This window comes from Cyprinus carpio, chromosome A6, assembly GCF_018340385.1.
Source record: "Cyprinus carpio isolate SPL01 chromosome A6, ASM1834038v1, whole genome shotgun sequence".
NCBI classification, from domain to species: Eukaryota; Metazoa; Chordata; class Actinopteri; order Cypriniformes; family Cyprinidae; genus Cyprinus; species Cyprinus carpio.
This window is the reverse complement of record NC_056577.1, coordinates 7,805,999-7,819,894: the sequence shown is the minus strand read 5'-3', so window position 1 is coordinate 7,819,894 and position 13,896 is coordinate 7,805,999. Positions and strand designations below refer to the sequence as shown.

At 35.6% G+C, this 13,896-nt stretch overlaps 1 protein-coding gene across 4 annotated transcripts in view; it reads right to left on the bottom strand.

Moving 5' to 3' along the window:
* Positions 1–13,896, bottom strand: part of kalrnb (kalirin RhoGEF kinase b) — an 87,557-nt gene continuing 73,661 nt past the window's right edge. For 3 of the 4 annotated variants that reach the window (XM_042757803.1, XM_042757805.1, XM_042757806.1), the window contains 14 exons: positions 10,270–10,547; positions 9,826–9,939; positions 8,255–8,361; positions 8,043–8,109; positions 7,683–7,786; positions 6,831–6,900; positions 6,603–6,689; positions 6,426–6,518; positions 5,391–5,441; positions 5,196–5,273; positions 4,399–4,584; positions 4,139–4,310; positions 3,879–4,045; positions 1–1,324 (listed from right to left, as the gene is read on the bottom strand). In XM_042757803.1, the coding sequence (XP_042613737.1) occupies positions 1,106–1,324; positions 3,879–4,045; positions 4,139–4,310; positions 4,399–4,584; positions 5,196–5,273; positions 5,391–5,441; positions 6,426–6,518; positions 6,603–6,689; positions 6,831–6,900; positions 7,683–7,786; positions 8,043–8,109; positions 8,255–8,361; positions 9,826–9,939; positions 10,270–10,547 (1,793 nt within the window). In that variant the 3' untranslated portion in view covers positions 1–1,105. Of the gene's footprint in view, positions 1,325–3,878; positions 4,046–4,138; positions 4,311–4,398; positions 4,585–5,195; positions 5,274–5,390; positions 5,442–6,425; positions 6,519–6,602; positions 6,690–6,830; positions 6,901–7,682; positions 7,787–8,042; positions 8,110–8,254; positions 8,362–9,825; positions 9,940–10,269; positions 10,548–11,015; positions 11,159–13,896 lie in introns of those variants that run through there. The other variant, XM_042757807.1, reaches the window with a different exon arrangement.

Sequence of the window (13,896 nt, the reverse complement as noted above, 5' to 3'; positions counted from 1 at the left end):
TTTCCAAGATGAAAAATTGTCAGCTTTATTATGAACAACATTCCAGAGTTTAACAAGTGAAATACCTGCTAGAATTATTTTATTTTATTATTTTTGTACGCTTATTTACACGTATATCTGAGATCTGAACGCTGACAGCAGAGACTACTCTTCAGAAATCAACAACATCCATTTTTAATCGACTGATTTGAGTAAACATCTGTTCTGATATGATTGAGATGATAACTTATTACATACTAAATCTGATGTCGAATGCAAAAAAAAACAGAGGGTTGGGTTTTGGAGGCAGTGTGGACTACCAGGGTTTAGTTGAGTTTTTTTTTTTCTTGAGCCTGACAGGAATAGAGGGAACATTTTCCTCTGCTGTGTATCTATTATGGCAATGTCAAAAATATTATGTACATATTTAAAATGATACAGAATAATACATTTAAATCTTTAGTTACAAGTACAGTTATGAGCATTGTGACGATTGTGATATTGCACAACTATTTGTTGGAAAAGTGCAGAATACTTTGTACAGAACACTGAACTGGTTGACAGAACTGAAAGAAAATAATAAATGTGCCACGCCTAATAGCTGTAAAAATAAGACACGGAAAAAAAAACTTTCCAAAAATAAAATCTCAGTAAAAGAAAATATACACAGTGTGCAAATGTATTGGCATAGACAGACAGGGAAAAAGGGAGAGCCCCATTTAAAAACAGTCTGTTGCGCGTAATGGAGCATGTTGATGAGAAAGGACGACGTTAACATCCATACACATCCACACGTAATTCACTGACTAATTCACCTTAGTTTCCTCTCTATACAACACAATCTTTTTTTTCATTATTAGCAATATAATATATTTTCTTAAACTTCCTTTTATTACATTTATTTTTTGCCCATATTGACTATGGGAGGTGATATCGCACCATTTTTTGCAGCGTGCATCTTTAGACCTCAACTGTATGGTGGCAGGGGAAATGGGTGTTACTTCCTGTTCTGACTGACCAACAGTAGCTTAGCAGGAGGTTAAGTGGCATGTCTTGGCATGCTTTCCCAGAGTAGGTTGGTAAATCTGAGTAGTGTTTTTTTCCGAGGTGTTGAGGGGGCGTGGCTTTACCGAGTCGAAGAAAGCACATGACCCGGTACCCAGCCCTCTGCAGCAGGTGATTGGCTGTTTGCAGGTCGGTAAACCAGGCACATGTTCTGCTGATTGGACGCCAGGATCTGTACCTTCTCACCAACCACCACACAGATCTCGTCCTCCTTCACAGCATTGTAATCCTGCATCACTAGCACTAATGACAGGCCATTACACTCCTCCTCATCCAACTCCTGGAAACACAAAAACGATACATCTGAAGATCACAAAACATGAGACTAAACATTCTGATCAAGAATATACATGGGTTGAAAATATCCCTTTTAATCCATTTTCTTTTGGATGAACCGATACTGGTTCTTAAATCTCCAAAATCAATCTTTTATCTATGCTGTTTTCAGCTGATGCATGAATAAAACTTAACTAAAGATTATTTGTAGCCCACCTCCCATCCAGTTACTCACAATAGGCTTTGTACTTTGTTACTTTTGATATGAAACAAAGTCTCAGCTTTGAAATTCTGTAAATTTTATTATGAAATTCAAACAATCCCCTCAAATCAGGCGGTGGTCCATAAATGCACGTGAACTGATCATCTCTTCCTTTTTACTAGTAGCTGCAGCACAAAATAAACATGAATGAACACCAGAAGGTATTATGAAAGATACAGTACAACTTACAGAAATGTAATCTCTTAATCAGTTTTAACTGAAATAGATGTCATTTAAACAGTTTGTAAACAATGTCACGTACTTTACATTTACCTCAGAAATGCCAGTGTCCATATCTAGCTCTAGAAAGAGAATTTTGCTAAATATGCATATTACATATTCATTTTAGTTCTACTTAACCTGTTCTTCAATATTTAACGTATGTTTAAATAATTCCATAATAAAAACAAGTTTTTATGATAGCCAACCTGTTTATATTTAAAAAAAACTTAAATGTTTATATTACAAAAAATGAATTGGAGTAGAGACATCTAATTAAAACGTTTTTATTGATGTTATAAAAAATGCCTTATTTGCAATTTAAATGTTGTATTCAAATCAGTTGTTAATTTTAATTGTTATTATTACAGATTACAGTTATTTACCACCTTACTGCATTACAGTTTAGAGATAATTTTTTCCCTTGAGAATGTTGCCTTATATTCAGTTTGATTTTTTTTTTGGCTAGAATTATCTCCAAATGAATCAAAGATCAGAGTAGAATTGAATTGCAAGCTTGTGAATTGAAATCAAATTTAAAAAAAATTAAAAAATTAAATACATTGACTTCAATCATACAGTCGAACACTTCTGACAAATCAGGACAAAGCTTTTAACACAGACGAAAGGCTGTTCCTCACTGTCAACCTTGACCTGGCATGAGAAATAAATAGCTGGGTGAAAAGCTTAGACATTTAAAAATAAAAAGTAGCAAGCAGCTCCCTCAGTCTGATATTTGGTGACAGTGAGATTAGGGACACAGAAAAAAGCAGGGTGTGCCAAGGCTAAGATACAAGAGAGAGAGACTGCACCGAGAAGAAAGAGAACAAGAAAGACTGAAAGCCAGAACAGAAGAAAGAGACCCTGAAGAGAGGAGAAACAGGTACGGAACACGGGCAGAGCTGGAAAACTAGGCCATTCCCCCCACTAAGAATAACTAGCAGGCACCTCTCCTCCCCTCAAAGACAATTAGAGTGGAACTTCACAGCACTGCAGCACAGACACATCCAGTTCAGCATGGAGACGCATGCACAGACTGCAGCGACTAGTGTAGTGTGAACCAATTATGTTTAATTACATCTATCTGGCCTGGATGAGACGCTAATTAAAATGGTCTGGGTAACCAATTGATTTAGTTAGATTACACAATGCTGTTTAAGCACAGAATGCTATTGAGGTAATTGGTCTCCTGTCACACAGGCTTTCACTCTAGAGCATTTGCTGTGGACATCAGTTAGTCGTCAGAGTTCGGATCATTCAGTAGTTGTGAAAGTGGTGAGAAAGATGGTATGGTGCAGGGCTTTTGAACTTTTTGATGCTAAAGACGCCAAACTATGATGAGCCCCCCTAAAATATATGAAGGCAGCTACACTAGCATTCAAAAGTTTGAGATCCATAAAAAAATAAATAAAAAGAACATATATTAATACCTTTATTCAGCAAGGACACATTAAATTCATCAAAAGTGACAGTAAACAATTTATATTTTAAAAGAATGCTGTTCTTTTGAACTTTCTATTCATCAAATAAGTATATTTTCCACAAAAATATTAAGCAGCACAACTGTTTTCGACACTGAAGACTAGAGCAAGGGCTGCTGAAAATTTAGCTTTGCATCACAGGAATAAATTACATTTTAAAATGTATTCAAATGCAAAACAGTTATTTTAAATTGTAATAACATTTCACAACATTACTGTTTTTACTGTTGATCAAATCAATGTTGTCCTAGTGAGCATACGTTTTTTTCATTGATTCCTACCATCATGATGGAATTTAGCTACAATCAGAGCAATCCAAGCTAGAAGTACTTTTTTAAGTTCTATGATATGTACATAAAACAATCATAATCATAACAACCATAAATCATAACATCTAAAGCCACATCTGTCTATTCAATGTTTTTGTCAATGTCTTATCTTCACTTGCAGCCTTTACTTCAGCAATTATTGACATGTGAGCAATTTGATTCATTAATTATTATAGCCTATATGAAGTTTTTTTTTCTTCTAGAACTGATTGACAGTCATAGTTATTAATTGTTGTGACATTTATGTAACATTTGGATCATGCTCACCTCCTCTACATGCTTATTGGGCTTGTGGGTGGGGCTTCCATTGGGGGCGGTGTTGGGTTTGAGGGGGGTGGAGGGGTGAGAGGATGAGGAACGGCTGCTATTGGACAGCTGCCTGCTCAAAGTACCTCCACTCTCTTTTTTCTGGTACTCCTGAGGGTTCTGGAGAGCTGATGAAAAACAGATGAGGGGCAGGTTATGAATGAACCAGCAACTGAAGATACCATCTGCCACCTTTCTCAACCCTTTCATAATGCGCTCACCCGTGAGGAAGTTGATTTGCATGTCCAGCAGTTCTCGGATGCTTTGAACCCACTCTTTCTTGATGTCGATGTTAGCGGCCTGTAGCATCAGCCGTTCAGATGAGCCACGACATGACAGCACAAACTTACAGGGGTCGCTGTCCACATGTTCCTCCATGCTCAGGTAGCTCACCTGCACAGGTCAACACACAAATAAGACTTTATTTCAAGTTGGGTGTTTTGTTTTTTAACAAACTTGAATCAGCTTGTGCTGAATGTACCTTGATGCTCTTTTTAAACTGGTACCCTGGTGTTGACGAGCCCTTCCGAAGCAGCTCACTGAAGATGACGATCTGTTCGAAGAGGAACACTCTGCGCTCTTTACTGCGGGACAGAACGCCAGAGTCCTGCTCTGTCACAAAGAACGTGTCCTGCTGCAATAACTTTCCCTGCGCTGTCAACTTCCCCTGTGCAAACAAACATAAGCAATCCTAAGCAATCATCAAAGCACTGATGCATACAGTATATCTGCACCTTTTCATCAACTGATATTTCAAGAAAGTCAAGGTTATGTACTTCTGTAAATGTGATTTTCCAGCACTGCACGTCAGACAAACTGCCTGAATGTTTGAAAGCAGATTTGGTTGTAGAATGGTATGTGTAGGTGTGTATTTTTCAGGACTTTCCCTCTTGACACATAAAATAACTGCATTTTTCTGTGTCAACTATTTGGAAACTTTATTCGTTTGTTAGTCCATTACGTCAAACTTACAGATGATTGGTCCGTTGTTTGAGAACATTCGAGTTAAGACAATTTTAAGCTGTCGCTACACTTTCAGTATAAACCTAATGTGTTAGCATAATGATAGAACTCTATTATTACACTAATAGATGTTTGCATGTTGCTTTGAGAAATTATCTGATAGTGTAATCTTACATTGGCACTTACTGTGTCTGGCAGTCAACCAAATGTAACTCACTTTTGTGACTACATTTGTAATTGTAATAGTTATAGTTACATATTACAGTTACATATAATAACAATTTAATGTATGTACCTCAAAAGAGGTGAGTTTACCTCGTAGCCCTGCAATCGTCCAAGATTCATCATGTCGTTACATTGTTTGGGCACCAGGGACATCAGATCAACTGCTTTCTGCAGGACAGAAATTAAAGACCAGCAATGTCAAAATGTGACAGTACACTAAATATAGAAGTGTATGTGGCGTATAGAATTTATATATATTAATACAGAATTGCTTTAGTGACCTACCTCTATCTCTTTACAGTCCAGACCTGCTTTAGTGCTGTACTTCAAAAAGTCTCAAATAACAAATAAAACAAAGAAACTTAAAATAGGATAATAATCTGACCATAAAGTATTGTTATTGTTAACCAAATTTCTCTCTCTCTCTCTCTCTCTCTCTCTCTCTCTCTCTCTCTCTCTCTCTCTCTCTCTCTCTCTCACGTTAAGATTCGGCTTTCAGTTATTAAAAAATTTCCTGGCTCTTCCAAGCTATACAATGGCAGTGAATGGGTGTTTTTTTTTTTTTTTCTCAATAGTCCAAAAGAAGTCTCGCTGCCATTATAAAACACTCGCTGCCATTGTAAAGCTTGGAAGAGCCAGGAAATGTTTCTTTTTAATATAACTCAGCTAGGAGTCATCTGAAAGAAGAAAGTCATATACACCTAGTAAATCATGGGATAATTTTCATTTTTGGTTGAGCTATCCCTTTAATGCTTTTATTCAGCAAGGACTGAGTAAAGACATTAATATTGTTACAAAAATGTATTTTTAAAATAAACACTGTCTTTCTATGCATCAAAAGAAAAAAAATGCATCAGAGTCTCCACAAAACTATTAAGCGGCACAACTGTTTTTGACATTGATAATAATGAGAAATGTTTCTTGAACAAATCAGCATACTAGAATGATTTCTTAAGGATCTTTTGACAGTGAAGACTGGAGTAATGATGCTAAAAATACAGCTTTGCCATCACAGGAATAAATTACAATTTTAAAATATATTAAATATATAAAATATATATAATATAAATAGAAATTAGTTTAAATTGTTCTAATATTTCACAATATTAGAGTTTCATTTTATTTGTATCAAATAAATGCAGCCTTGACAAGCATAATAGACTCCTTTAAAAAAAAAAAAAAAACACATTGACCCCAAACTTTTGAACAGTGTTGCATTGGCTCATTTTCCATGCAAGTCTATGATATTTTGGTGACAACTATGTTTACCATGCTAAGGATTGTAAGGGTATAATCATTGTGTAATTCAGTAGCTAATACCTTGAGCAGGAGCTGGTATTTGGTGATCCTCTGGATGGGTTTAATCAGGTAATCACTGATAGACAGCCTGGAGTTTACCTCCTGCTGCACCTCCTGACAGAAACACCAACAACATCATCATCAGACAGTGCACTTTATTCAGAGAAGATGTAACTGAGCTGCTCAAATAACACTCACCTCGAAGAATGCATCATATTCAGCCACAACAAACTCTGAGCGGGGCTTGTTCTGACAGTAGATGACATACATGTGTAACCTTCTCTCCTGGATAACAGAGAAATACAACAGAATTAAGTTTACTACAACACACACACACACACATGCACGCATGCACGCACGCACGCACGCACACACACACACACACACACACACACACACACACAGAGTTCATTTTGTTGAACTCACATGCTTGATAAACAGCTCAGCCAGTCTGTCTTGGTCCTGCAGACATTTCTCTATTTCACAGAGGAAGAACCTTTAAAAATAAGAACAGAAAAGTCAAGTGTATAAACTCCCCTCATTCAAACCAAATAAGATTCCAATCTGAAATTCAGTCTGTTTCCTTCTTTAGTGTATTATTGCTTATGTCAACCAGGAAATTTTATGAACATGTTTTGCATGCTGATTATTTTGATGGTATCAAAAATGACAAACTGTTGCATGAAAAAGTGTGTGAAAGACTGCAATGGCATGTGGAGTCAATATACACTAACAACCATTCCAAAGTCTGGCATCTCTAAGATTTTTTAATGTTAATGAGGAAAAAACAGTAATATTGTGAAATAATTGTGAAAACAATTTAATACAAATAACTGTGTTCTATTTTAATATATTTTAAAATGTAATTTCTTTGGGTGATGGCAAAGCTGAATTTTCAGCATCATTACTCCAGTCTTCAGTGTCACATGATCCTACAGAAATCATTCTAATATATTGGTTTAATGCTAAAAAAAAAATTATAGAGCGTTCATCTTTTTTTGTCCTAAAATTTTTTTAGGTGTTGTAAATCTATATTTTTTTTTGTGTGAGTGTGTATACACGGAATCAACAAGGAAAGGATCTTTTGGACTTTTTTTGAGGATGTTAATTTTTTTTCTGTTAGTTCCTATAAATTAAGCAACAAAACTTTACTGATGAAGTTCTTAGTGTTTGACCAGCTGTGAAAATAATTTCTAGTCTAGCATTAGGTCTACTTCAAGAAAATATTTAAAATTCCAACAGCTCTTTCTGACAACATGAAAAAGAAATGTGGTTTACTCTTTATGCCAGTCATAGATTTGATGAATGTTCCCGAATACGATCTTATCCTTCCCAGTCATTTCCTCTGGAACACCTTTTTCCCCAATCCTTCTCATAAAGCCCTAAGAAAAAAGAGGAAAAGAGACATTTGGAAACTCTACTTCATAATAAACGTTGCTTAATGGTTCTTTGTGGCACTTGAGGTCAGGAAAATCTTATCATTAACCATTTTGCACTGTATTTGATTCTCTGGAGTTTAGAAAAAAAGTTTCTTGATATCACATTATACTCTATGTTCTTTAGATCACTGTTTAATTTCTGTCCAGTAATTTTTATAAATCTGTAATGTGCTACAGAAAACATATACCTATGACATACCTCCACTATGACACCCAGATCCTTCACATAGTCCCTTTCTGTCTGAACCATTTCATTTAATACAAACCTGTGGACAGGGGAGATACGAGAGATATCAGAATACACTAGAACATCCACATATTCCAACTAGCACACTAAGATTTGAATCTTTATTTTTTGTTGAATTCATTTAGCAGTTCCTCTTCTCGTCATACACTCAGACGGGTGCTTACATTCGCCCTCTCATGGCCTTGTTCTTCTGCTCTGTTTCTGGGTCTCTGGGCATCTGATCAGTCGGCGTGACGCTACCCAACACTGGGAAAGAGCCAGGCTCTGGAGTCTGAAAGAGAAAGTGAAAAGAAAGCAAGATTCAAAACTGAAGGGGAAAACAAATAATAGGTAAAAGGTGTTTAAGCAATAGCTTAAAATGTTGTCATCATTTACTCATCTTCATGTCATTTCAAAGCCGACTTACTGAACAAAACGTTCTAACCGGTTTGGTGAACTGAATCAAATGATTCATTTAAAAGATCTGAAAAAAAGTCATTGGTTGACTGAAGAAAGAAAGTGAAGGAAGTGTGAATTGATGAAAAGCTAATAATTAATAAAATAATAAAGGTGTAACATTAAAGTAAATACTTTTTAAAATGAAACACAATCAAAATAAAACGCTTACTAACAAGATGACATATTTTATTTGTTTACCTTCATCTCATGTGGCTGTAACAAATATCAGAGAACTGTGAACATGCAAATTTACTTTTGAATTATTGAAATATTAATGTAAAATTTCAGGCGGTACTAAATAATTTGCTCAAACAGGTTCAACTGTCAGATAATGCTTGGTTTAGAACAATATGAAGGTGAGTAAATGATGACAAATCTTTTTTTCGTGAACTGTTCCTTTAAAGGGGTCATCAGATGCATTTTGGTATGATTCTTTAGGGTCTTAATGAAAAGCCTGTAATATGGTTTGGTTCAAATTTCTCAGTGGTAGTGTAAAAAATGCCTTTTTTACCCTGTCAAAAACAGCTCTTTTCAGAGCAAGCCGTTTTGTAGCATTTTCCTTTAAATGTTAATGAGCTCTGCTGACCCCGCCCCTCTCTTCCAAGCTGCTCACTGAGGGACTGTAGCACATTATTAGGAAAGGCGATTTGCAAAGATTCATTAAAAAACCTTACACTCACTTCTTCTGTGGGTGAAGCTTGATCACGAATGATTCGCACGAAGACAGACGCATTTAGGTTGATCGAGGGCGCATTCCCTTCAAAAACAAACGTAATCCACTGCGTCTTCAGTGGCTCAGATGTCAGGAGTAAATGATGACTGCTATGTTCATTATTACATCCAACAACAGAACACCTCAATCGCTTAAGAGTCATTCTTGTCTACATCTGCTCCGGCGGTGAAACAATGGCGGACTGATGACAGTCACTCAGGGCGGGTCTAAGGTAAGACACCAGTCCAGTCTGTGCTGAAACCCTACTGTCAATCAAACTATCGTGGGAGGGGCCTGTCAGTGTGATATCACAAAGACAGGCATCTCAGATCATCGCAATTTGAGATAGGGGTAAATATTATAGTAGATTAAAAAAAAAAAAAAAAACTGGGTGGATTTTTATAATTATAGAGTGGTTGTGTACACACACTGCCAAAACACATTTCAGTTCAAACAACTTGTAAAAGTGCATGTAGCATCATATGACCCCTTTAACAAACAGGATGAGGGATGCAGAGTCAAAAAAGGAAAAGGAAAGGAAAAGGGCAAAACAACAATAAAAATGAAAGAAAATCTGTGTTTAACCTTCTCCTCCTGATTGGAGGGGTCCTTGATGATCTCCATGGGGGGAGGGAGGGGTGTGTGGGGTTCGTCTTCAGCCTCCTCCTCTCCTCCGCTGTTCACTCCTCGTCTTCCTCTCTTTGGAGAAACAGAGAAAACGTCACACACATTTCAATGGATTCATTAAAACCACCACTGAAGTGCCGGAAGGAATCTATCATTCATAACCTCCAACAGTAAGCACACTTCTCATCAAACATGCATCTGTACAGGAAGCTCTTTTACATACAAATGCTTGAGCAGACTAAAATATGTGATGTTAGGTGTGGTCCCAGATTAAAACCCAGATTAAAAGGAGAGTGCATTTCTACACGTTGTTTGGTATGAACTATCACAATGCTGGAATGTTGAAATGTTGCCAACTTATGCAAACATGTTTTCTAAGTATTTAATGGTTAATTGTTGTACCTCGTCGATGCTGTCTTGGTGCGGCGGTCCCAATTCGACACTCTTCCGGCCGTCTCGTTTACGTTGTTTGTTGTTGGGTTTTTTGGCATTAGTGTTGTCACCCTTGCCATGGCTGAGACGTCGTACGGGGCTGGTGAGCCATTTTTTTAATGTGTTTCCTGTAGTTCCAGAGCGTTTAGGTCCCGGAGAACTGGTTGGCAATGAAGTCACAGATGTCTGCGGCTGCAGCGATGCAGCGGACTCAGATTTGACCTCTGAACTTCCCACAGGATAGTTTTCTGTTGAACAAAAATGACAGAGAAATTACTTGAAATTACTAGAAATTACAATGGTTGTAACAGCCATTCATTTGTATTTATTTAGTCTGTTATTTTCATTTTAGTTAAGATTAACTAAAAAAATTGGAATGTTGGGAACTAGCTGAAATACAATAATATTTTATTTTCAAGTAACAATGTATTTTTAGTTCATTTTATGACATTTTTATAAATGATTATTTTTCTCTTTAATTCTATTTCAGGTTCTTTTAAACTTTCTAATAAGCAAAGAACCTTGAAAAATGTAATATGAAAAAAAAAATAAAAAAAATAATTCATTATAAAGAAATCCTACACTGGAAGAAACAGACAACCAATTAAAGCAAACAATTCAATTCCAACATAACATAGAATTTAGAAACTGGTATGTAATACACAATATAACATAACCTCAGAAAATGTCCATATAACTTTAAATTGTCCTTTTACCAGCTCAGACCACTGAAGAAAAAAATCACTCCAGCTGAAACACCAAAACCCACAGAACCAAATCCAACAGCAAAAAGCCAAGAAACCCGAGCACACTATGTTGGAAATCAACCTCTCTGGTGAGGTGAAAGAAAAAGCAGTTGTCTGGACTATAGGTTATACGCAATTGTAGAGTGAAAAAACCAGCTTGACCTGATCTCGACATAAAGGCATTCTGAAACTCCACATAGCAGGACATCACAACAAAGGGAAAGCACACAAACAAGGTACTGTGGAGTTCACAGCATGTGGAATTTACCACAGAAAATCATTTTAATTGTCCCTCAGATTGTAAAATCAAATATCTAGTTATTTAACTATTTAACTGAAGTAATCATACTGAAGTACATAACACTTCAAGATAACGTGTGTTAGCATGAGACCGGTGTGATAGAGTTGCTTATCAGACTTGTCTGTGTACTGATTTCTCCAATCTTTCAACTTACGACTAGCTAAAAAAGCAAACTCAGATATTTTCACCTGGTATCCAAGATATCACAAATGCACGTGGAAGGGCTGTTACATAACAAACTATAGGTGAGCTATGGCTCTTGAATAAAAAAAAAAAAAAAAGTTAGTTCACGTAAAGTTCTGCATTTTGTAATGTGGATCTCATTTAACGATCTGTAAATATAAATATCAAATGTGTAAATTAATAGTATGGTATCCCTTTTCTAGAGTAATCATGGTAATTAAACAACAAAAATCATGCATATTTAACTGTGATTTTGACAAACTTAAAATTTTAAAAACCCAATGAATAGGCTATATGTTGCCTGTAAAAAAGGGAATAAACTAAATTTTGGTGTCAGTAAAAAAAAAATTATATTAGAAATGAATACTTCTGATTCAGCAATGATGCATTAAATTGATAAACATTGACAGAAAAGATTTCTAATACTAAAGGTTACAAAGTATTTCTATTTCAAGTAAATGTTGTTCTTTTAAAACTTTTATCCATCTTTTTTATCAATTCATTCATTAAAAAAAAAAAAAAAAATGGAAACATTTCTGAAGGACACTGAAGACTAGAGTAATGCCTGAAAATTCAGCTGTGCCATCATAGTAATACATTTTAAAACATATTTTAATCAAATAAATGCAGGTTTGGTAAGTGTAAGAGACTTTTAAAAATCATTTAAAAAAATCTATTCCCTCCTCAAACAGACAACTGAGACAACTTTACAAAGCAGGACACAAATTCTCTGGAAGGAAATTGTGTAAGTTCCAAAAAGTTACTAAATTATGAGCGTTATGTTTCTGCTTTTAAACCCCCCAGTACCAACAGCTGCTACTGTACACTGTAACTGTGTCTTATATTTGTTAAGAGCAAAGGGATGAGTCAAAATGTGCACTAATTAACATTGTCTATAGACATTGCTGCAAGTAACAAATAACCAAGAATATGGTTAATCCTTAGAGGATGAGCCCAGATAAACACGCTGAAGTGTAATCATGCTCACTGCTGTCGGCTTCAGTGCAGATCATTAACTCAATGCTGGTTCAGACACTGCAATACTGAGTTACCGCAGACATTGCGTAAGTAACTTCCCATGGGGTGAGTATGGGACAAAGGTCACTTCCTTGTTATGCGTTTCTTGAAAGAGCCATTTACTCCCATGCACCCCTGAAACTGCCCTGCCGACACCCCCTCTCAGGTATTCACCAATTGGATCTCGCTCTGCTTGTCCTGACAGCCTCAGGGAGGATTCTCACTGACCACGTGCCGAGATAAAGCGCCTTTGTTAGAGTTATGCTTTATTTCCTCAAGTTCCACTGCTGTCATTAAAACAGGCGCCTCATTGTCAAGCATTCCAGACATCTTCATACTGCTACTTTATTTACATTTCTCTCTCAATATCGGAGGAGACACCCACCTGAAATAAACAGTCAGCCATTCTCATATACACAATTTACTGAAGTAACATTCTATCCAGAACAAAAACAAGACAGGACTAGAAGTCCTGTAGAAAATGCAGGAACAAATGTATTGTGTTTATGCTCTTTAGGGTCAGCAGCAACAGGGGGTCTGTCAATAATTGCTATTGATCTCAAACTATTTTTTCAGTCAAAAGCATGACAATATACATTAAATTAACAGCATTAAGATATTAAAATATTAACTTTGACCATATGAACTAAGAATGAACAATACTTCTACAGCATTTATTAATCTTAGTTAATGCTGATTTCAACATTTACTAATGAATTATTAAAATCTTAATTTGAGCTTGTTAACATTAGTTCATGAGCTGTGAATAAACATGAACTAACAATGAACGTCTGCATTTTCATTAACTAAGATTAACAAAGATTAATAAATACTGTAATAAATGTACTGTTCATTGTTCATTCACATTAGTTAATACACTAACATTAACTAATGGAACCTTATTGTAAAGTGTTAACGGTCACACTTTACAATTAAATACATTAGCTAACTTTGTAATCAGTTTGTCCATTGCAGAGTTATTGCAGTTAAATAAAACTAAAACCATTAAAAAATACTTTAAATAAAATAAACCTTTAAAATACACACACACACACACACACACACACACACACACACACACACACACACACATATATAAAATATTAAAAACCTTAAGTTTATTTCAGCTAGTTGCCAAGGTGACATTTCTAATTCCCAGTTCATGTTAGCTCAGGTCTATTAAATAATATGATTTTTTTTTTTTTATAATGTATTAGTAAATGTTAAAATTAAAAAAATAATAAAACTATGATTAATGCTTTAAAAGTGTTTTTCATTGTCAGTTCATGTTTACTAATTTTAGCAAATAGAATCTTATTGTAAAGTGTTACCTTAATATCTATACAATAT